This window comes from Zootoca vivipara, chromosome 9, assembly GCF_963506605.1.
Source record: "Zootoca vivipara chromosome 9, rZooViv1.1, whole genome shotgun sequence".
Classification (NCBI taxonomy): Eukaryota; Metazoa; Chordata; class Lepidosauria; order Squamata; family Lacertidae; genus Zootoca; species Zootoca vivipara.
The window spans coordinates 44,152,030-44,177,078 of NC_083284.1; the positions used below are offsets into that span (position 1 = coordinate 44,152,030).

Consider the following 25,049-nt stretch of genomic DNA (forward strand, 5'->3'; position numbering starts at 1 on the left):
AAAAGTTAGGAGAGAGGGTAAAACTTGATTTGCCCCTCCTCTCCTGCCTCCCCTTCTCTCTGCCTAATGTGTCCAGTTATGGAGTAGCTGGATGTGCTTGCAAAAGATACTAAAATGCTTTGTATTGGGCCAGAAAAATAAAACACTCTACGAAAGTCCTGAGGCGGTTCCAAAGTCTCAAGATTAGCCCATTCCATCTCAGACCACTTTGGGTTGTCTTGAATTCTGAGGAGGTCTATATATCTCCAAAGTGGATATATTCACTCATGCATTGTCAGAGCAGCAGTGCTGTATGTAAGTAGAAGGGCTGGGACTTCTGTTTTCTTCTGTTTTTCTCTTTCTTTTTAGGAAAGGCTTACATGAGATCTTGCTTATGAATTATAGGTCAGGAGTACAACTTTTTGAAGATGGAGCCTGGAGAAGTGAATTCTCTGGGGGAGCCATATGATTTTGATAGCATTATGCACTATGCCAGGAACACCTTCTCAAGGTTGGAGTCTCAGGTTATACCTTTTGACTTTTAATTCCATTCTTCTTTGTGTATATATTTTATAGATGTAGTTTTGATTTAGTAGAAATTGGAGTTCTTGGTAAAGTCCAGAAATAAACAGTAAATTGCAAGAACTCAGGCCAGAAGAAAAATGGATTTCAAATAAATCTTCACATGGTTTTATTTGTGTAATGAGGAGTTCAAATAGGAGTCAATCCCAGTATTGAAGGCAAAGAAAGATAAATTCCAGTAAAAATCGACAATTCTTCGTCAGCTGGAATATTGAGAAATTAGAAATGAATCTTAGAATAATTCTCCTTGTAACAAAAATTCATTCAGATCTCTAAACATAAAGTTTTATCATATGTAAAAGACAGAGAATATGTTTAAATGAACATAACAGGTATATCTTTTAATAACTAACCTTACATCAAAATTGCATTCTGTTTTCTAAATAAAGAGTTAAATTGTTTATAATGTACAAATATAGCTTGTCTGTGTTTTAAATGATAAAACATCTTAAAATAATTATCCTTATATCAGGAATACATGTAATTTTCTAAAGACGAAGTTATATTACTTATAATAAACAGAGGTAGCTTACCAAAGATTCACAGGTCAGTGTGTACCAAGACTGTTGTTTAGAGATCTGAACGAATTTTTGTTACAATGAGAATTTTTGTTCAATACTTGGATTGACTCCTATTTGAACTCCTCATTACACAAATAAAACCTTGTGAAGATTTATTTGAAATCCATTTTTCTTCTGGCCTGAGTTCTTGCAATTTACTGTAGTTTTGATTCAGGCAATTGACCAAAGAGGTTTATCATGTTGTAGCTCCTCAAGCTAACAGTTGTGAAAATGGTTCTCTTAGATGTGTCTGATTATTTTATAAGTATGTTCTCATAATGATGATTGATAGACTTTTCTTACACTTGTCTTACAGTAACCCCCACTTTAAAAGAAAAAGAAAAGAAAACTGCTCCCTTGCTCTCAGAGTTTTCTTGTTCATAGTAGACAATGGGGAACTTCCTGTGCTAGGTTGCTAGATCATAGCCATTACCCTCAAAAGGAACAAGTCCTATTTTGACGCTAGGAGGGAGCAAAATAGAATAAGGCTTCTCAGAACACAAAGCGTAAAGGTGCCAAGGTGAAAAAAGGTTATTCTAGGCTACTATATAAAACATTTTGTGGAATATTCCCAGCCATTATATATCCGAAATTCTGTTACTCGTGGAGATTAGATCTTTTCTTAATTGTGAGTGACATTAATTTGATCATTTTTAGATTACTGTGATGGGAAATGAAACCTTTAGAAAGCACTCATGGTGCTTGGTAACAGAATGAATCAATCTGACATTGTTCTTTTATGCATGTCTTTTGAATGTGGTTTCCTCCTCCCCGTCCAGACATGCAGGCTTTTTATGTATTGATTTTTTCCCCATAATAAATTCCACCACAGTTCAAAAGATTGCGTCCACTGTTGACTATGATTATAAAAGTAAGAGTTTTCTGATAGACCTATGACCCTTTTCAAAGATTGCATTGGCAAATAAATGCCTAGAATAAAGTATGCTAGCATGGTGAACAGCACCTGATCGAAGCAGTCTATAAGCATAATCTACTTTGCATATATATATTCAAGCAGTTGTGGAAATGATTGGGAACAAGAAAATGACTATGGTTCCTCAAAAGCAAAAACAGCATTTGAAGCAGATTTCATTGTACTAATTATATGAAAACTAACAGTTTAGTGTGGGATATGTTGCTCTTGATGTTGATTTAATTTCATTGCATGGTATCAATTGATGTTCGGAATTGTTGACAGTTTGCTAAGGAACTGGGACTTGAGCAGAACAGTTTCCTAAACTGTTGTTGCATGGTTGTCAACAACAAACCAATTTAATCAAACAAGCCACTCTCGAGTTTTCCATTATGCCTGCTATTTTTTAAAAAAAACATCTAATTTGGCCAAGAACATCACAATATACATTAGTAAAAGTTAGATTTTGATAGCTTTGTTTGATATGAAACCTGATTGGGTTTCTCGTTTTTAAAATTATTTTTAGGGGCATGTTTCTGGACACCATTCTTCCTTCCCGTGATGATAATGGAATCCGACCGGCCATTGGTCAGCGCACGAGATTAAGTAAAGGAGATATTGCACAAGCAAGAAAGCTGTACAGATGTCCAGGTACTGCACTATAAAACATATGCCCGATAAAGCATGCTTTCCTGCAGAGTTCATGAGCACAAACGGATAGTTTTGAATAATCGGTTTCTATTCAGGCACTTAACGCATAATTGGAAGCTGAGATCGTAAGCATTTTAAAGTGTGGTAGCTCTGGGACATTAGGCACTAAGGTATGAATGGCCTGAATCTGAAATTACTGACTCATATGGCATTTTTGTGCTTGCCTACCGTAGCTGTTCACTTGCTGGATATGGAAGTGGGGAAAACATGATTCATTCTCTCAGTTCTTATTTAAGATATTGTACTTTAAGCCTGGAGCTATGTTTAGATGAATGATGGGGTTTGTTTAACATATCTCAGCAGCGGAATCCAGATGCCCTGCAAAACAATTGCACTGAACAGCTCTTTGTGCAGGAATTCTTTATACAATAACCATCATGCTTGGTCTGGACCTCTTGCTGCAGAGAGTCTTGATAGTACCTTGGTCACTTGGTCTGAAACTTTATTTCTTTGGCCACTCTCCCTCTCTTGCAGATCAGTTAACTAGCTCCTAGATCAGGCATAGGCAAACTTGGCCCTCCAGATGTTTTGAGACTACAACTCCCATCATCCCTGACCACTGATCTGGTTAGCTAGGGATGATGGGAGTTGTAGTCCCAAAACATCTGGAGGCGCCGAGTTTGCCTATGCGTGTCCTAGATCCATGAAGCCTTAACAGCATCTTCTCACAATCTCCCCTCCTAAAAATGTGATTGGTCAACGTTCACTCTTGTCCATGTGTAACTTCTCTTTCCTGCCCACAGCCCTTGCCTGTGCAACACAGAGCATGTCTTGTGTGATGCTAATCTCTCACACCTGCTAGTTCCTGTCTGTTCAGAGGAACCAATTAGAGAGAGGGGGAAGAAGATAGGCATACCCCAGCTTCAGCTTCAGGAGCATTTTTTTTTTTGCACCACTCAGTAGTTCTAATTATTATAAACAATTCACAAGGCATATGTGTGATAAAGAAACAACTCATGGTAGAAGAACTGGCATCTAACCAGGCAATACAGGAAACATAAAGCTATGTTAAACTTCATAAAGTTTCTTAATCTCCCCCTCCCTCCCTCCCTGTAAGTAAGTAAGTAATAAGGTTTTTGTGACATGAAAAATGCTGAAGTTAGTCCTTAGGAATTGTGAATAAGGCACTGTAACCCCCTTCACTATATTTAAAAAGAAATGTAAATTTAAAAAATAGCAAAGGGGCTACAGTGCCTTATTCACATTTTCTAAGGACTAACTTCAGCATAATGAAACCCATTATCAACAGGTTGTAACATATAATTAAAGTTTGTTAACAGCAAGCCATCTTATAAGCTTACAAAAAATTGTGTACGTTGCAAATTTTGGCGGTACCAAATGAACTGAAATCCTTCGAATTGTCATGTGTTGGAATTTTAACTAATAACATTAGGAACTACAGACGCGCTGTAATGAACTTCACTTTTCAACTAGGACCATCAAAGTCTTGCCTAACCAAAAGCAGAATATGAAATTCGTCAAGGGTAGCATTTAATTTGTGACAAGTGGCATCATGGTCTTTTCTGAGCAAGCTATGTTTTAGATCAGTTAGCTACAAATGACAGGGCTTGTGGGGTGGTGCAGGTCTTCTTGAATTAATGCCAATAAGACATTAACATTGAACACTTGGAATATCTGGGGTCAATGCCCCTTATTTTTGACATGGCTATAAGCTAAAGAAATGAAGGGAATGTAGGCAATGGGATAGCTAGTAAAGCCTATAAGAAAAATATTTCCATATATTAATGGACGCCTGGGTTGGGAAGCTTCCCAGTGCTTTGACAGAAAATCTCAGGCCCTGAAACTTTTCTTTCCCTTCCTGTGCTCCATCAGCTCTGTGGGGCTGGGAGAACCCCAAATCTATCCCCTGTGGGGGTAGAGGAGAGAGATTGTTCCCTTTGGCAAGCATAAATGCTTTTGCTGATGGAACAATCTTAATAGTGCTTCACGGTTTTCCTCCTCCAATATATTAATCTCTACAGTTTAGTGGAGTTACCAACAGTTGCGGTGTTAAAAATAAACTGGTGTGGTAATTTGATGTGGTACTGAATACATTACTTAATATGTAGCTATACTTTGATTAGATGTCACGTGATATGTGCTTTGTGGAGAGACGGAGAGGAAAAGGTTTTAGGCTAAGCCAGGGCTTGTCTTTATTCCTCAACATATACTTTAAATCCCGTGTTGTCATGTACTGCCTCATTCAACCTTAAATAAGATTTAGCATTATTGAACATTATTGTCTGTCTTTATACAAAATCTTGTGGGTTCCCCCCCTCCCATATGTTTAAAGATTCTGCAAATCATTTATATTTAATTTGACTTTTGATTACACTTGTAATCTTGCCAGCTGGCAGCTCTTAGACTGTCATTTACTGTTGATCTGATGTTCAGACAGACAGATTTCTGTTTGTAGCCAATCGCGATTACAGCATAACTCACAAAAACAAATGAGGCAATCCAAGAGTAAGTTAAACATCAGATATGCAAGTTGTCAAAAGTTGAAATAGTTAAGTTCCCCAAATCATTTAGATTTTTTAAAAAATCCCTTTGACAGTCAACTATGTTTTGGGTCAAAAAGTAGCCTGTAACTTTTTTGCTCTTAGTGTATATAAAGCTATCTATAGGAATGGAGTTGTCTACATTATCCAGCAACCATCTAATTTTGAAATCATCTGACTGACCTTATAGAACATTCTTAAATGAATAGAGGTATCTACAACCATTTTTTTTGCCTGCTAAAATAATTTACCAGTCAGATATACTGTGAGCATAGTTCAAAAAACGAGGCTGAGTAAACACCAGGAGGTGGGCTGAGGAGGTTTATTCACACAGATACCCAGCCCTTTTGTGGTCAGATTTAATTTTAATATACCAGTCAGAGGTCTGAGAATATTTCATAACTTCCAAGTCCATTTTGGCATCTTCAGCAAACATTACATCTTGGGTCTTATGGTCAGAATTGTCCTGATAATAATAATAATAATAATTTATTATTTATACCCCGCCCATCTGGCCGGGTTCCCCCAGCCACTCTGGGCGGCTTCCAACAAAACAGAAATTCTAAAATACAGAGATCCATCAAACATTAAAATACAGAAATCCATCAAACATTAAAAGCTTCCCTAAACAGGGCTGCCTTGAGATGCCTTCTAAAGGTCTGGTAATTGTTGTTCTCTTTGACCTCTAGTGGGAGGGCATTCCACAGGGTGGGTGCCACTACCGAGAAGGCCCTCTGCCTGGTTCCCTGTAACTTGGCTTCTCGTAGTGAGGGAACCGCCAGAAGGCCCTCGGAGCTGGACCTCAGTGTCCGGGCAGAACGATGGGGGTGGAGACGCTCCTTCAGGTATACCGGACCGAGGCCGTTTAGGGCTTTAAAGGTCAACACCAACACTTTGAATTGTGCTCGGAAACATACTGGGAGCCAATGTAGGTCTTTCAGGACCGGTGTTATGTGCTCTCGGCGGCCGCTCCCAGTCACCAGTCTAGCTGCCGCATTCTGGATTAGTTGTAGTTTCCGGGTCACCTTCAAAGGTAGCCCCACGTAGAGCGCATTGCAGTAGTCCAAGCGAGAGATAACTAGAGCATGCACCACTCTGGAGAGACAGTCAGTGGGCAGGTAGGGACTCAGCCTGCGTACCAGATGGAGCTGATAAACAGCTGCCCTGGACACGGAGTTGACCTGTGCCTCCATGGACAGCTGTGAGTCTAAGATGACTCCCAGGCTGCGCACCTGGTCTTTCAGGGGCACAGTTACCCCATTCAGGACCAGGGAGTCCTCCACACCCGCCCGCCTCCTGTCCCCCACAAACAGTACTTCTGTCTTGTCAGGATTCAATCTCAATCTGTTAGCCGCCATCCATCCTCCAACCGCCTCCAAGCACTCACACAGGACCTTCACCGCCTTCACTGGTTCTGATTTAAAAGAGAGGTAGAGCTGGGTATCATCAGCATACTGATAGACACCCAGCCCAAACCCCCTGATGATCTCTCCCAGCGGCTGCATATAGATGTTAAAAAGCATGGGGGAGAGGACAGAACCCTGAGGCACCCCACAAGTGAGAGCCCAGGGGTCTGAACACTCATCCCCCACCACCACTTTCTGAACACGGCCCAGGAGGAAGGAGCGGAACCACTGCATGACAGTGCCCCCAGCTCCCAAACCCTCTAGACGATCCAGAAGGATGTTATGGTCGATGGTGTCAAAAGCCGCCGAGAGATCCAGCAGCACAAGGAAACAGCTCTTACCTTTGTCCCTAGCCCGCCGGAGATTATCGACCAGTGCGACCAAGGCAGTTTCAGTCCCATGGTGAGGCCTGAATCCTGACTGGAAGGGATCCAAATGGTCCGCTTCTTCCAGGCGTGCCTGAAGTTGTTCAGCAACCACTCGCTCAATCACCTTGCCCAAGAATGGAAGATTTGAGACTGGGCGATAGTTGGCCATATTGGCCGGATCTAAAGATGGTTTTTTAAGAAGCGGTTTAATAACCGCCTCTTTCAGCGGGTCTGGGAAGGCTCCTTCATGGAGAGAAGCATTTACCAACCCGCGAAGCCCATCGCCCAGCCCTTCCTGGCTAGCTTTTATAAGCCAGGATGGGCAAGGATCAAGGAGACAGGTGGTTGGTTTCACTCGTCGAAGCAGCCTGTCCACATCCTCGGAGGTAACAGATTGAAATTGATCCCACAAAACTTGACTAGACAGGACTCTAGCACTCCCCCGCCCCGGCCCTGCTCCCACGGTGGAGTCTACCTCTTCCCGAATCTGAGCGACTTTATCTGCAAAAAACTTTGCAAAATCATTGCAGGAGATCATGTGGCCCGTACTGGGCCCGGATGGAGCAGGTGGTTCCGCTAAATTGCGAACCACCTGGAAGAGTCTCCTGCTGCTGTTTTCTGCAGATGCGATGGAGACGGTGAAGAAGGTCCTCTTCGCTGTCGCCATTGCCACTTGGTAGGCTCGAAGTTGAGCTCTAGCCCCTGTCCGGTCTGATTCAAAATGAGTTTTCCGCCACCGGCGCTCTAGCCGTCTCAACGACTGTTTCATCGCCCTCAGCGCCGGGGAAAACCACGGGGCTGTCCGGGCTCCATGCAATCTGAGAGGGCGCTTCGGAGCCAGACAGTCAATAGCGCTGGTTAACTCCGCATTCCAGCGGGCCACCAGGGAATCAGCTGAAAGGCCTGAGGTGACATTACAGGGGAAATTAAATAACTTTACACCAAACAGTAACAACATTGTACCCAGCCTTCTCTCGTCTGCAGGTCTAAACTCACAGTTTTGTTAAATGTTCTTGCATTAGTCAGAGATTTTTCCAGTGCAGAACCATGAATTTATGAATGTGTGCTTTTAAGGAAGGGAGATCTACTTAAGTTCTAAGCAGTGTACCAGTTGTACAATGTGGGACATTAGGTAGTGCACTAATGTTGTTGTTGTTGTTGTTGTTACCACCACCACCACCACCGCCAATTCAGCCATCACAGTTTGCTGCATCATATAACAAGATATGGATAAATGATGATGCTTGTAGCCCTCAGTGAATAGCAGGTGGCATTTTAATGTCCTCAAAATGGATGTGACAGAGTATTTTAGCAAAATCTGACCTTACTCTTACTAATGGCAAGGTAACGAGCTTCAAAGAGCCGTCCTTCAGCCCATGCTACCAAGTCAACAGGAGAAACAAGTTGTTGCTTTTAAAGTTATAAAGATAAATGGCAGATTAGCTGGAGTGAAAAGTGAATGAACTTTAATGGCAGATAAATACTTCAGTTTCTACTGAAATTCACTGGGAAGGGAAAAATTAGTCAGAACCTCATTCTGCCCTGGAACAGTATGATAGACAGCTAAGTAGGAAATAGAGTAAAAGAATAAGGTATAGCAATAAAATAAATGTCATTGGTTGTTATATTTGCTATGCTTTATTATCAGTATTGTTACAAGAAATTTATACACATCTTTTAAAAATAAATTCTAGTTTAATATGAATATATCCTCATCTAACATGTCATAAAATACATGAACAATTCTAGTTAATGTTCAGCATCATGACAGTTGTTCCACTTATTTTTTTGTTGTGTGGAAACATAAGGTTGTTTTTACCATTTACTTGCCTGATGGTCAGCAGTGACATTTAAAGGTCTGCTGCAATTTTTTTATTTTAATTTAAAGTAAGGGGAAAGGACATGGAAATAATATTTTGGACAGGACAAAATGTCCTTGTCAGATTGTTTCAAAAATGTTGCTTTGTATAAAGCATCTCCCGCCTCTGCTGTTAATTATTCACAGTAAAGAAGAAACACAATGTCTTTGCACTTTGTCAGGCAACCCTCAGCTGCTATAATATCTAATTTCTTTCAGCGTGTGGAGAAACACTGCAAGAGTCTACAGGCAACTTCTCCTCTCCCGGGTTTCCAAATGGCTATCCTTCGTACACACACTGCATATGGAGAATTTCAGTGACGCCTGGAGAGAAGGTACTTTGCAATTATTCCCAAGGGTTGGCGCTTTGCTCAAGCCAAACATTTTTGTTGTTGTTGTTTGTTCATGTTTCTCCTGATCTTGTGGGGTTTTTATTTTATTTTTAAGCTTCATATTTATTTATTCACTCATTCGTGACATTTGTCTAATGCCCCGTAACATGACACTCTCCAGGCGGCTTTCCATGAAGAAGGATGAAAACAATTTTAAAATAAAAGATAAAACCCTGAAACCAAAGGCAACAAAAATGCTGCAAATCCACTCTCTCTCTCGCAGCCCAACTCAGCTCAATCCTACACAGATACAACCACAGTGAAAATGCTTTGGTTTAAAACTCTGCTGCAACGAGTGTGTGGTTTTAAGAGTAGTTAATGAGACAAAGCCTTTGAACTGTACAGTAGTCAATTTATTCGACTTTGGCTTTAGTTAGCAGTTCAGATCCATTTTTGTTTGAAGCCCCATCTGAGTGCTCGGGCCTAATCTTCAGGGGTTTCATACTGGGAAAGCCCATCCAAATTGGTACCTGTGGTGGCGGGAATCTTTTTCAGATTGAGAGCTGCACTCCCTCACAGTTATCCTCTGGTGGTGGTGGTGGAGAAGATGCATGGTGGCACTGGGTGGGGCTAGACAGGGGTGGAGGAAGGGGGTGCGGTGGGGGCAGTCTGCCCCGAGCCACGCGTCTCTCCTGTGAGTGGTGATAATAATAATAATAATAATAATAATAATAATAATAATAATAATAATTTATTATTTATACCCCGCCCATCTGGCTGGGTCTCCCAAGCCACTCTGGGCGGCTTCCAACAGAAAAATAGAACACAGTAATCTATTAAACATTAAAAGCCTCCCTGAACAGGGCAGCCTTCAGATGTCTTCTAAAAGTCTGGTAGTTGTTTTCCTTTTTGACATCTGTTGGGAGGGCGTTCCACAGGGCGGGTGCCACTACCGAGAAGGCCCTCTGCCTATTTCCCTTCAACTTGGCTTCTCGCAATGAGGGAACCGACAGAAGGCCCTCGGTGCTGGACCTCAGTGTCCGGGCAGAATGATGGAGGTGGAGACGCTCCTTCAGGTATACTGGACCGAGGCCATTTAGGGCTTTAAAGGTCAGCAACAACACTTTGAATTGTGCTCGGAAACGTACTGGGAGCCAATGTAGATCTTTCAAGACTGGTGTTATGTGGTCTCGGCGGCTGCTCCCAGTCACCAGTCTAGCTGCCGCATTCTGGATTAGTTGTAGTTTCCGAGTCACCTTCAAAGGTAGCCCCATGTAGAGCGCAATGCAGTAGTCCAAGCGGGAGATAACTAGAGCATGCACCACTCTTGCTAGACAGTCTGCAGGCAGGTAGGGTCTCAGCCTGCGTACCAGATGGAGCTGATAGACAGCTGCCCTGGACACAGCATTGACCTGCGCCTCCATGGACAGCTGTGAGTCCATAATGACTCCCAGGCTGTGCACCTGGTCCTTCAGGGGCACAGTTACCCCATTCAGAACCAGGGAATCCTCCACACCTGCCCGCCTCCTGTCCCCCACAAACAGTACTTCCGTCTTGTCAGGATTCAACCTCAATCTGTTAGCCGCCATCCATCCTCCAACCGCCTCCAGGCACTCACACAGGACCTTCACTTCCTTCACTGTCTTCACTGGTTCTGATTTGAAAGAGAGGTAGAGCTGGGTATCATCCGCATACCGATGAACACCCAGCCCAAACCCCCTGATGATCTCTCCCAGCGGCTGCATGTAGATGTGAAAAAGCATGGGGGAGAGGATGGAATCCTGAGGCACCCCACAAGTGAGAGCCCCCCCCCACTTTCTGAACACGGCCCAGGAGGAAGGAGCGGAACCACTGTATAACAGTGGCCCCAGCTCCCAACCCCTCTAGACGGTCCAGAGGGATGTTATGGTCGATGGTGTCAAAAGCCGCTGAGAGATCCACCAGGACTAGGAAACTGCTCTCACTTTTGTCCCTAGCCCGCCGGAGATCATCAACCAGTGCGACCAGGGCAGTTTCAGTCCCATGATGAGGCCTGGAATCCTGACTGGAAGGGATCCAAATGGTCCGCTTCTTCCAGGCATGCTTGGAGTTGTTCAGGAACCACTCGCTCAATCACCTTGCCCAAGAATGGAAGATTTGAGACTGGGCGATAGTTGGCCATATTGGCCGGATCTAAAGATGGTTTTTTAAGAAGTGGTTTAATGACCGCCTCTTTCAGTGGGTCTGGGAATACCCCCTCATAGAGGGAAGCATTTATTACCCCGTGGAGCCCATCGCCCAGCCCTTCCCGGCTCGCTTTTATTAGCCAGGATGGGCAAGGGTCAAGGAGACAGGTGGTTGGTTTCACTCGTCCAAGCAGCCTGTCCACATCCTCGGAGGTATCAGATTGAAATTGATCCCATGAAACGTGACAGTGACATGGTGGCTTGGGCACCCATAGGTTTTGCGCTGCCCCAAATGGTCCACCCGCTGCCTCCCCCTCAGCTGTAGGGAGGCTGAGTGGGAGGAGACAGACAGACTCTTCAGAGGCCCCATGGAGCGTCCTGCCCCGCGGGCAGCTGGCTCCGCCCCTGGGTGCAGGGACCCATGCCGTCCCACGCACCTGATCAGCTTCTTCTGCCACTGGGGCTAGAGCAGGCACCCTCAAACTTTTGCCCTCCAGATGTTTTGGCCTACAATTCCCATCATCCCTGACCACTGGTCCTGTTAGCTAGGGATCATGGGAGTTGTAGGCCAAAACATCTGGAGCGCCGCAGTTTGGGGATGCCTGGGCTAGAGGCAAAAGTGCATGGAGCAATGGATGCAGTTCTTAACCTTTGTATAGTAGGCTACATTTTACCAGGAAAAACCAGAGGTTTCCCTCACATGTGCACTCTATCCAGGCAAGCGCAAGGATTTATTTCTGTTCAAGGACATATTCCAAGTAAAAAGGACACATTCCAAGTATATTTGGTTTTTAGGATATTTCTTACTAATCACAAAACTCTTTAATTTAATTATTTTTAAAAAAATAAATAGATTGTTGGCCCCAAAGATGCAAAACAGCAAACAAAATGCCCAGCAGCCTTTGAAAAGCGTAGCTGTATGACATGCTCTACACTACTAAACCATAAAACAAATATTTTGCATTCTGCACTATCCACAGCTTTCAAATATTGAGACTCGAGCTCTCATGGAGATGCAAAAAACTGCAAGTTAATTTATTGAAGGTTGCATTCTTCACTTTGAAAGTATAGTAATTGCAAAATGGCATAGCTGTTTTCACTGTCATTTTTATATAAATAATTTGATTCACTTCAAATTTTCTTAGTTTTTCTAGGTACGTTTTTGTTAAAATGGTTCTGAATATATATAATGTTTTATTTCCCCTTTCCATAATATATTGTGGGCTTTCCTGTTCCAGCAGTGAAAATGTGTGATTCATTATTCTGCATGAGACAGCACTGCTACTACTGGATTTGCTTACGTTACCATTAATTTCTCAGTTGTGCTGACAAATGTTCATTGATTGTTTATCTCTGGAGACTTGCAGCCATCCTGTCCTCCTGAACTGTTGATCTGCCTTGTCTCCAGTTCTTCTTCTGTGTCCGCTGAGTTGCAAAATTGAAGTTAAATGTTTTTTTGTAGACCACAATTAATGTAATGTTGCATAAGAAAAATAGAACATTCGTAACTAAAGTCTTCAGTATATTGTGCCCATTATACTACATCTTCATTTATTTCTCTCTTTGGAGTGACCACATTACTTTGCCAGCTTGCCTTATGTCATAAATGTCACAAATAGTGTTTCAGTGAACTTGTCTGACTTTTACAATCTCAGAGAGGCATAGTACAATAAGGCTGCAACTTACTCGGATTTAACTCATATGCATTCAGCTTTACGTGCTTGGCATTTTTTTAAAAAAGGGGTGGTGGTGGAAAGGGGACGGGTGTCCAGGAAATAAGACTATAAGCCTTGCATTAGTTGTGGGCTTGCTGTAGTTTGAAAGAAGTCTTGAAATATAGCAAATATGAACGCTATAATGTGTTTCCTTCAGTTAAAGTAATTTAGGCTACTATGAATTGGTGCTTGCATTTAAAGGAAGCAAAGTTAGTACAGTGGTACCTCGGTTTAAGTACACAATTGGTTCCGGAAGTCTGTACTTAACCTGAAGCGTACTTAACCTGAAGCGACCTTTCCCATTGAAAGTAATGGAAAGTGGATTAATCCATTCCAGACGAGTCCGCTAGTACTTAACCTGAAGCGTACTTAACCTGAAGTGACCTTTCCCATTGAAAGTAATGGAAAGTGGATTAATCTGTTCCAGACGGGTCCGTGGAGTGCTCAACCTGAAGCGTACTTAACCCGAAGTATGAGTGTAATTGGTTCTGGAAGTCCGTACTTAACCTGAAGCGTACTTAACCTGAAGTGACCTTTCCCATTGAAAGTAATGGAAAGTGGATTAATCTGTTCCAGACGGGTCCGTGGAGTGCTCAACCTGAAGCATACTTAACCCGAAGTATGAGTGTAATTGGTTCTGGAAGTCCGTACTTAACCTGAAGCGTACTTAACCTGAAGCGAACTTTCCCATTGAAAGTAATGGAAAGTGGATTAATCCGTTCCAGACAGGTCCGCGGAGTACTTAAACTGAAAATACTCAAACCGAGGCGTACTTAAACCGAGGCATGACTGTATTGCTGATTTAGGAACACCAGAATATAGGTTCTGAAATAATTAGTTCTACACTCAAAGACTGAAGCCTGGCACATAAGCCATCATTGCATATTTCCTGCTTACAATAAAAATAACTATGACTCAGAATTTCTACGGCTTTATGTTCACGACAGGATTAAACTAACATTTTCCAAGTATATCAGTTTTTAGTGAAAGTGTCATGTCAGCAGCCCAACAAAACGCTCAGCATGCTAAAATCTATTGATTCCAATGGGCTTGAACATGCTTAACTCGCTGTTGGATTGTGGCAGAGGCTGACAATCCTGCTACTTAAATCCTACTTATTTCAGCTTAATAAACGGGCTGAACTGGATTGCAGCCCACTTATTTCCTTCAACATTTGGATTCTAGGCCTAGAGAAAAGGTCTTGGGAGTAAAGCACATGAATATCAATGGTCTACTCATTAGTAAAATGGGGGGGGGGGAGATTAGGAAAAGATGCCCATTGACACAGTTGTAGCCGCAGGCACCTAAACTGTTGGGCTTGAGGAACACATTGCTAAAGACATGACCAACAGAAACGTCTCTGAATATGTTAGTAGCAGGAATGACAATGAGTCAAGGGAATGTTAAAAGGAGGGTAAGGATATTGCAGAGAAGCAGGGAACTTGATTCCCTCAAACTCCCTCAGCAAGAGGGCAATAATGTAGTAACTGTGGCTCTCAGTGTAACTTTTCTTCCCTACAGTTTTGTTTAGGTAACTGTTACAAACCCATGATGCATATTTTGTGACCAAAATATTTTGAATGTATACAAGCTTATTTCCATTGTTGCAAGGGTTTCCAGTATAAAATCAAAATGTTTGCAAAAGTTCAATACAATGCTATTTAATTGGGTTGTGTGTGTATATCTGAAGTGCAGTCAGAAACCAGTTAATGATATTTTAGGCTCCTTGTCCGCATAGCAGTGTTATATTTCCCCCGTTACAACTTGAGGAAAGGATAGATTCTCACACAGATACAGAAAACACGTACAGCTGGCAAAGTAGCTGCCGAAGGAGAGTATACAGTTGCAGTATGAAATTGGATTTACTGCACAGTAGCAATGGTTCTTTTACAGCAAATGCTCAAAATCTGATCTGTCCCGTGTTAAAGCAAAACTGCTCTACCCAAACTACTGGCAAAGCTTATTTGACTCTGCTGCTTTAGGCTGTGGTCAGTTGAAGCAGCAATTCCTGAATCATCCGTTCAGTTAATGACATGTGATTTCAGAAGTGTTTGCTATTTAAAATTCTCCTCTGATTTGTAATGGGAAGCTTCTATTGCTTCCTAATGTTTCAAGGCTCTCCCACCCGGTTGAAATGATTCAGACTGGATTCATTACATTCAGTTCAGCTGGCACCTTGAAACATATTTGCCAATCATTGACATATTATTTATCAAAATTTGAACATATGCAAAATAGCTTCTTCTTCTTCTTCTTCTTCTTCTTCTTCTTCTTCTTCTTCTTCTTCTTACCGCACAAGGCTTTTCAAAGGTTGTCTTCTGTGCTGATTGCTGTGTAATTCTTACACCAGATGCTCAATGTAAATTCATTTTTTTTATTGGTTAAAGGCGGTAAGTAAGTAGCAGCTGCTGTTACGTCTGCCTATTGAAGTGGCCCGGCATATGCTGTCAGGACGTAGTAGGGATGTACCTCTATAAATGAGTACATAGTATGCGAATTCTGTGGTAAAGTGAAATGTTCTTGTGCCAACTGCTATTTTAGCAGTTCTGGTGCCACTGTCTAAAAATATGTGTTATTAATGGATGCAATCTGTTATGTTTATCATGACTAACAAGATGAAAGGTCCAGCTTCTCATTATGGCGGGGTGGGGTCTTAGTCAATAAATTAACAGTTTCTTCCTCTGCAGGGATGTCACTGTAGGGACAGTGCAGGATGAGGCTCTCTCGCAGACTCCTATATCCTGCATTTCAGATCACATACTCCATCTGACCCTGTTTCTTCCATAACAAAGGCTTCCCCTCTAATTTCAAATGCCCCATAAAGTTAACTTACAGTAGTTCAAGCCCATTGGTCAGATTGTAACTGATGAGATGGTATATTCTGCATGTCTCTAGTCGCTAAAATTGAAAGTGGAATAGATCCACATGATATCTATAGTTCCCTGCTCTCCACCTTCACAGATCTGGTACATAGTCATGCTTAAAGCTTGTATTCCAATGTTTAGCAAAAGTTTTAAAATTCAGGATCCCCATTATAAATTTACTGTCATCGTGTTGGCTCCTTCAATAAATTAATTATTGGTTGCACAGGTGAGCTTATAGAGATTCTTGAGCACAGTAAGTGGAGCATTAAGGAAATTTTAGACTAGGGCTCACCAACCTTTTTGAACCCATGGGCAGATTTACAAACTGGAGAAGCTGTCGCCACACCACAACCTGGTCTATGCTTCTTTTAAATCTAATTTCAGTAGGAGGAGGGGCAGGGGGATGCCCAGGTTGCTAGCAAAGGCCTCTGTGGCCACATGTGCATAGCTGCCAAGTTATCCCTTTTTTTCAGGGATTTTCCATTATGCTGAATAGGCTTCCTCGCGAGAAAAGGGAAAACTTGGCAGCTATGCATGTGTGCCCACAAGCAATCTCTGTTGTAGGCCCTGGACTCAATGAACTTACCAGGAGAAGGGGATTTCAGATAGTGACATACTATAATTTCAGTTGTGGACACATAATTAGCTTTTCTTTTGAGTCCAACACCCCTGCCTGCTACCACCACTCCCATGCTTTTACAAATGTGTCTACATTATTTATATGCTATGGCAAATGATCACACACAAAAACTGTTCACTCTGGGCATAGACAGTTTCATATTTACAGCTCATTTAAATCATATTGCCATCATGATTACAGGAATGAAAGTGACTGTTTCTGTAGCCCTGATGCTAAACGCATTTACAGGAGGATAAGCACAGTTCCGTTGCCGAAAAGGATAATTTATATTTCAATGTCAAAATAATAAAACAAACACCTGAAATCATGCACATGGCTGTCTGGTTGCCCCCTGACTATAAAATGTTTTTAAAATATGAGGAAAGATTGCTACGGTAACCAGGAAGAACCTCAGTTGGCCCTAGTGCCCCATCACCAACTCCCTTCATTTCCCTGCTGATCATTTGGGGGAGGCTTTGGGCTGGGTAGGGGCTGAATTTGAATCCTGAGCCCCAACCCTAGCTGCACCATTGAGCACAGTTTCGTTTAGCATGCTGATGCGGGCAAGGATTTGTTGATTTAGGCACCAACCCAACATTGACATTATGAGAGGACTGCTCTGGCTATTGTCACCCCAATAAATCATGTACACAGGGAACCCTTGGAAATTAATGTGGATCACTAAAAATCCTCTGTTAGGGAGCTCTTGGTTGATGGGGCAAGGAAGTCACTCCCTGTCTAAATATTTGCGTTTGCTATTCCAAGTCAGGATAGAATGTCCTCCCCACAGTTTCAGAATCTAGGCCCTAAGGAGCTAAGCCCTTAAATGCTTATTAGATAGAGGATTATCTTAGTTACAAAGAAAATCAGGGGAAATAGTGATACTATTCAGATGTTAACATTTCTGACATTTATGGTCAGCATAGGAATATATTTATTCTGGTTTAGAGCAGAAACCAAACACACATGTGACATACTGTACTTCTCTCTTTTTCATATTTCAGATTGTTTTAAACTTCACTACAATGGACCTCTATAAGAGCAGCCTCTGCTGGTATGACTATATTGAAGTAAGAGATGGCTACTGGAAAAAATCACCTCTGCTTGGTATGAAACCTCTGTTATGATCAATTCTGAATAACTGGTACATAGAAACAGTAGCTAAATTTTTAAAAAAAGTGATCTGGAATTAGCTTATTAGTTGGGAGTATCCATCATACGATATTTGTAGCACAAGCCACGAGAGAGCTGTGTGACTTTTGTCATTGCAAAGTGTGAGAGAAATATAACTTTCCCCCTCAATTATTACCTGCTCTAGGGAGCCCTGTATAATTGGTTCCATATGCTAGTGAGTTTGAGGTAGAAGAAAGGGATGTATTTCTTTTGCACATTACAGGTTGCACTTTGGCTTAGGGTTACCAGATGCCTTCATTTCCCGGGGACAGTCCCCGGATTTGCAAATAAGTCCCCAGACAAATTCCATCCCCGGAATGTCCCCGGATTTCATCTAATGTCCCCAGGAAACGCAGCAGTGGCAGTCTCAGCAGCCCGGAGCAGTTGGCTCTGGCTGGCTTCAGGAGCTGCTTGGAAGTCCCCATATGGTGGTGGTGCAGGGGCTCTAAGATGCAGCTTCCGGGCTGCCTCCACCTTCCCTGACCCCAGCAACTAAGCTGTGAAGGGAGGCTTCATGCTGCCTATCGGAGCAGCCTCCCAACTCCTACTTACGTGCAAGCAGGAGCGGGGCGGGGATCTCTCAGCTGTGAAGGGAGGCTTCACGCTGCCTATCAGAGCTTGCAGGAGGGGGCAGGGACAACAAGAAGCCTCCCTTCCCAGCTGAGGGATCCCCACCCCCTCCTGCTTGCACACAAGTAGGAATGGGATTGGGGCTGCTCCGATGGGAAGGGAGGCATTGCACTGCCCGAGCCTCGCCGCCGCCGCCGCCCTCGGCCCTCCTTCTCCGTTTTCCATGCCTGACCCACTGCACACGGCTTCCCCACCACCACCGAAGAACCAACAACTCAGGGGCTGCCCAGGCTCATGGAGAAAGGAGATTGAAGCCTCAGAGGAAGGGGAAATGTACCAGTTGAGGTCAAGGCGGCGGCCGCTCCCTGCCACTGCCATCGCTGCAGCATCAGCGTCCCGAATGTGTAGTATGTATGTATTTATGTATTTAAAGTGTCCCCAGATTCATTGAAAAAATATGGTAACCTTACTTTGGGTACACCCAGTAAACATGCACTACAGCAAGCAATTCTTGTAAAATGTGAAGCAGTAAACAGTGACAAATCCAGAGTAGAAGAGCACTATCTAAGCATGCATGGTAGTGAACAACCAGCTTTTGAAACTCCTTCATCATCAGGCGACACAGATGCCCCTGCTGTGTTTTGATCATAGCTGTCAAGTTTTCCCTTTTCTCGCGAGGAAGCCTATTCAGCATAAGGGAATTTCCCTTAAAAAAAGGGAGAACTTGACAGCTATGGTTTTGATTGTTCGCTTCTTGCAGTCAGATGTCACTTATTGTTGCAAGGTTTAATTTCCTGGTGGAAAGCTTTAAGTTTAAGCAGATCTGGGTAATAATATCTGTAATAGGTCTGTATTCAAGTGTCTGCTGCTCTCCCACCTGCTTATTCACCTGCATTATTTCTACTTCACAAAGATGTAATGTCAATAGTTTCAGGTGTCTCTTCTGGACATTCTGCTTTGCCCTGATTTTGTTCTTACTGTTTTGATTGATACCCAGTGGTGCCTCACTTAACGAATGCCCTGCTTAATGAAATTTCCGCGTAACGAAAGGATTTTTCGAGCGGAGGTTGCCTCGCTAGACGAATTCGTTTTACGAAAAATTCGTCTAGCAAATCGCAGTTTCCCATAGGAATGCATTGAAATTCAATTAATGCATTCCTATGGGCAAAAAAATATATATATCAAAAAAAATTCAATGCATTCCTATGGGATTCGCTAGACGAATTTGTCGTTATAAGAAAAGACCCGTGGAACGAATTAAATTCGTCTAGCGAGGCACCACTGTATGTGTAAACTGCTTTGAGGTCATTTGTGACACTAAGAGGTATACAAAAGATTTAAATACATAAATTTTAGAATTCCCACAGGACATTTAAGAAATCAGTTATTGCCTTAGGATATCTGACACCCCATGACCCATGGTAACACACACACACCCAACATTATTCAGGAGTTTCCACATCCATAGTAGGGTGTGATCTGTGTAATATAATAAGGAGTTTTCTCTGCTGTCACTACAAAAATAAAAGAGGAGTAAGAAGAGTGGAAGCTGGAGGAGGGACTAAAGGATCAGGAAAGGAAGAAGGAAGAAGCCGAATATTTTTAAAAAGGAAGGAAAAGGTGACTCACATAGTAGACTTAAACAAAAAATTCCTAGTAAGGAAAGAGCTTTTGTACCAAACCCAAATAACAATTGCATTCTTAAAGCACATTGTAGACCTGATTAAATGTTTGTTATCGCTACTGTTTTCTAGCTAGTTTTCAAGTTTACAGAAGACTTTCAAAAATAATGGTAACTTTTTGTTAATACTTAATGGTCTGTAAATCCTATCTGTGCATCAAAGGGGCTAACCTCAACCACTACTGTTATTGTATAGTTATGTATACAGGAGGCCAAACTATACATAACGTACCACCCCCCCATGTTTGTTTGTTTATTTTATTAAATAATTTTACCCTGCTCATCAGCCACAAAGGCTGAGCTGGCTTAGCAATGGGCATTATGTGTATTTTAATGAACTAAACAGAGTGAAAGATTACGAGTCCTGGGGGGGCATTGAAAATGTGTGTGAGAGCTTAACAGTGCTTAGTTTATTTTCTTTAGTTGCTATTTTGTACATGCTGTTAATGTTGTTTTATGGATTATAAATGCCGTATTGATTTGTTAATCATATAATATGACTATTGCTGTAATTGTGAGGTTTTTTTTTAATTTTTCAGTTGCTGTTTCGTTGGCAGAGTTTTGTAGACTGTAATGGTTTTATTGGTGATCTGTTTATTATTTTAGGTGATTTATGCTGTATTTGCGGTGTTCTATTAACATTTTATTATATTATTGTTATTTATTGTTTGTAAGCAGCTTTGAGAAAACCGGCATAGAAATACAATAAAGCAAATAGAATCAATCAGTGGTGGTACTCCACCTTCTGTGCTGTGTCTACTTCCCCACATGCCCTGCTCCTCTGCCCCCCCCCCACTGCCTTTCCCTGCATTTGGGCTATGATACTAGAAACAAACTGGGGTGAAACAGGTGGGGAGAGGTTGTGGGGAGGAGGGGAAGCAGCAGTCAGTGTTTTCAATTGTACCCCAACTCTCCAACTGTACTTTACACATAAGTGGGGCAGAATGTCTGTCCAAGGAATCTGCCTCCATTAAGTGTCGTTTGGCCCTGACATTAATTACGTTAAATTGCAGGATTTGGCCTGGAGAGGGAGACCTTAAAATGTCTTTTCTTACTGTTCTTTTAGGCAGATTCTGCGGTGACAAACTCCCAGATGTCCTCACCTCCAGTGACAGCAGAATGTGGATAGAGTTCCGTGGCAGCAGTACCTGGGTAGGGAAAGGTTTTTCAGCCACTTACGAAGGTGAGTCTCTCTTGTAATCAAGTTAACTAAAGTTTATTCCTTTGAAACTATATGAGCTTTAAAGTGTTGTAATGATTTAAACTTGATCAAATAAGTGGTTAAATTGGCTGCATGTATCTTCCTGCAAAAGGTTTTTAAATCATCATCATCATTTTATTTTTTATCAAAAGCTACTTTGAGAAGCTATGAGTTTGAGCAGAGGAATGACAGTGGGTGGGTTCTGCTGAATCCTTGCCCTTCTTAACTGCTTTTCTGCTCTAATTGTCCTTCTGGAATTTTGGGGTATTGGCTAGGAACCTAAGATATTTGGGGCACCAGCCTGCAGAGAAACTGCATATGTATAGTTACAAATGGAATTTATAGGTCACAGAAGGCAAGTCAACTAATTTCCAAATCACCCCAGGTAAATTACTCAGTTGGTTTACATGCCACCACAGATCACCCCTAAAATTAGTTCCTCTTCTATAAATTTTCTCCTAATTTTTAAACATACTTTTCTCCAAATAAATTCAATTAATACCTATTCAATACTCTGAAATCAATTCTAGGTAAAGTCGTATTAAATGATTTGTTAATTTGCTTACCCCAAGGATATTCTATCCAGTCACCCAGTTCCATTTCCCCCGGAATCATCACCCAAAAACATTTACGACACTCACAAAAAGATCTGGGACTTGTAACCTAGCAACACCTCTGCTGCAACTGTTTTTCTACCTCCAGGAGAGAAAAATGCAGGAGAGTTAAGCATGCTTTTGTGCAGTATACAATGAATAATGAATGCTTGATCATTGAAATGATCTACTTGATCATTTCATATTGGTGTAGTTCTCTAATGTATGTACATAGTCTTTCAGGAAAGGCGAGAGCCTCAATATTCTTTTTCTTTAGCTATAGCGGTCTAGGATCCCCAAATTCTGATCCTGAAGGTGCTTCTTATGTAGTTGGATATTATGATTGTTCCCTTGCATAACTGTAATTTATTTTAATGTTCTTTATGTGCCCAAACCTCTCATAAGCCTGGGCCTCTTCTGAACAGTAGTAATGACATTTTTCAATTCTTAATCAACATATAAACTATGGCAGCTGACCAAGTTCTGCATGCTAAGGACTTCCTTTCCTCTGAGAAGGGAATGTTCCATGCAAAGCACAGATATTTCCCATTGTGGGTGCCAAGCATTTCCCTCTTATAGATGACAAAGGGAAGTTCAGGCATTAGTGGGGTTTTGGTCCAGACACTGAAGCTGCTGGGTCATGTCCTATGGCTGCAGTCCAACCTGAAGTTTATGCATACTGTGTGTAACAACTAGGGTTGCCAGACTCATTAGTGGACAGGACTTCTATGCCTTTAATTGCCCTGCTCTCTTTTGAGTCTGGCAACCCTAGTAACAACAGTAAAATTACAATATGAAGTAAAACAGCAGAGACAGATTAGGGTGGACATAAAAGAAATACAACAATCTTGTACCTGAAGGAGCATCACCACCCCATCATTCAGCCCAGATGCTGAAGTCCAGCTCCAAGGGCCTTCTAATGGTTCCCTCACTGCGAGGCTACAGGGAACCAGGCAGAGGACCTTCTCAGTAGTCCCACCCACTCTGTGGAACACCTTCCTATCAGATGTCAATGAGAAAAATAACTATGCAACTTTTAGAAGACATTAGCTGAGGCTGCACAGGCCCTGGATGGGTTGGATAAAGGCCAACAATTTAATGCTGAGTTTCTGTAGGTTGGTGGTTCCTAGGTCTGGGAATTGATTGTCCTGGATGGAGTTGCAATCCCTCTGAAATAACAGGTTTGAGGCTAGGTTGCTCACTGATCCAACATTGTTGCTGGAGGCCCAAGTAGACTCAATGGCAAAGAGTGTCTTTTATGGCTTTGGTTGGTTTGTGGGCTGTGGCTGTTCCTGAACAAGGAGTAGTTAAATGGTCTGTCTGAGACTACCCTTGAAGCTGGTTTGGAAGTTGTAGCTAGTGCAGAATGTAGCAGCAAGAATGCTGAGTAGTTCAGCTCCCTGCTTTCATATTACAATAATTCCAAAAGAATTGCATTGGCTGCCAATCTGTTACTAAGCCAAGGTGGTAGTAGTGATTTACAAAAGAACTTGGGACCTATATATTTGAAGGAGTGCCTCTTCCCATACCATTCCACTTGTGAGCTAAGAACAGCAGCTGAAGCTCTCCTAACTGTTCTGTATCCAAAGCAAATATGTTATGTGGCAATTAGGAAAAGGGCATATTCTCTAGTGATGACCCAATGATAAATGCTCTCCCCCTTGAAATTTGATGAGCTTCCGGTACTAATTAATGGGTGGTTTTTAGCAGTCTTATGAGGAGGTTAATTGGCTTGGACAGACTTTGATACTGTTATTGCTATAGACACTGCTGTGTGTGTGGTTTTTTTTAAATTAAAAAAGCTTATTTATTTACCCCCAAAATCAGTTTTTGCTGTGGTATTATCTCTTCTTATTATCGGTTTATTTGCTGAGACCCTTTGGTTTTCATTTATATTATTGTACCTCTAACAGGCATTGCTAAGCAATGAAGTGTGGGTTAGTTTTTTCAGTATTAATAATAATAAAAAAATAAATGAAAATGTGCTCCGCCTGATTATTCTTATGTATTCTTCAGCAATTTGTGGAGGTGAAATACACAAGAATGAAGGCCAGATCCAGTCTCCTAATTATCCTGATGACTACAGACCAATGAAGGAATGTGTGTGGAAAATAACAGTGTCAGAGAACTACAATGTTGGATTAACATTTCAGGCCTTTGAGGTAAAGCCTTTTAACTGATCGGAGCAAACCATCTGTGGATAAATGACAGTGACATTTAAGGGAATCCTCATTAAGCCAATGAAGAAACAAAGCATTCTCTATATAATGTAACCCCTATAGTTAATATTTCCTTTCACTGAGACTTTCCCCATTGCATAAATTTCAAGAAGATTAAAGGGATTTTATGTTATCTGTGGTATTTAAATTGGAATTTTTTTTAAAAAAAACTGACAATAGTTTCTTTTGACAAATGACTAATCCTGTTCCACAAGGCTGCATTAGGAATCTATTAAATAATAGGCCTATTATTTCTTTCCTAAATGTATTTCTTTTCTTTTTGAAAAAAATTAAACAAATGAATGTTGTTGTTATCCAGAGATAAATATTAGTGTTCCTCCCGCCCAATTGTTACAAATTATCCTAGACCTGTGAATTTTATTTTTGACCCTTACACAGAATAACTCTGTGTGTCATTTGCTGCTATATGCTATATACTGCTGAATAAGCCTGTAACTCTAATTGTGAACTATATATCATGTTTTGGGTCAGGAAAATATTTTTTGTAGAATGATTTGAATACTCTCCTAGGGTTCAATTATATATATATATCACATCACATAAATGTAATGTATTCAAACAGGATTTCATAAGGCTAGTCATTAATACTTTATGCATGGGGTTGAGATTTACAGCTGGTGTGTGTGATATTTGCATTCCAGTTTGGAATAACCTTTTTGCATTTTTCTATTATATAAGCTTGCTCCGTTATCCTCACAGCAGATGTTTAAAACAATGGGAGCTTAGAGAATGGAAATCTCAAGGGATCAGAGCATTGGTAGCCAACTTCATGACAATAATCGGGCCTGAAAGCTGAGGCCAAAGTTATGACTTTTCCACTGAGCTACCGGAACCCTCCATGCATAGCTCAGGAGTAGGGTGCCGACTTTACAAGTTTACTGGCATGAGTTGAGCTCCCAACATCTTCAGATAAAGGATCTTAGGCAGGTTGGTTGAGTAAGTCTCTTGCTTGAAAGGCTACTGCCTATCAAGTAGGACAAAGCTGGCATGATGGACCAGTATCATATGTTCATTGTTT

At 41.7% G+C, this 25,049-nt stretch overlaps 1 protein-coding gene across 3 annotated transcripts in view; it reads left to right on the forward strand.

Annotated features, from left to right (window-relative positions):
* TLL1 (tolloid like 1) overlaps positions 1 to 25,049 on the forward strand; it is a 127,705-nt gene that overhangs the window by 78,813 nt on the left and 23,843 nt on the right. For all 3 annotated transcript variants that reach the window (XM_035112118.2, XM_035112116.2, XM_035112117.2), the window contains 6 exons: positions 385 to 490; positions 2,561 to 2,685; positions 9,098 to 9,213; positions 17,578 to 17,680; positions 21,064 to 21,180; positions 23,808 to 23,953. In XM_035112118.2, the coding sequence (XP_034968009.2) occupies positions 385 to 490; positions 2,561 to 2,685; positions 9,098 to 9,213; positions 17,578 to 17,680; positions 21,064 to 21,180; positions 23,808 to 23,953 (713 nt within the window). The remainder of the gene's footprint in view (positions 1 to 384; positions 491 to 2,560; positions 2,686 to 9,097; positions 9,214 to 17,577; positions 17,681 to 21,063; positions 21,181 to 23,807; positions 23,954 to 25,049) is intronic.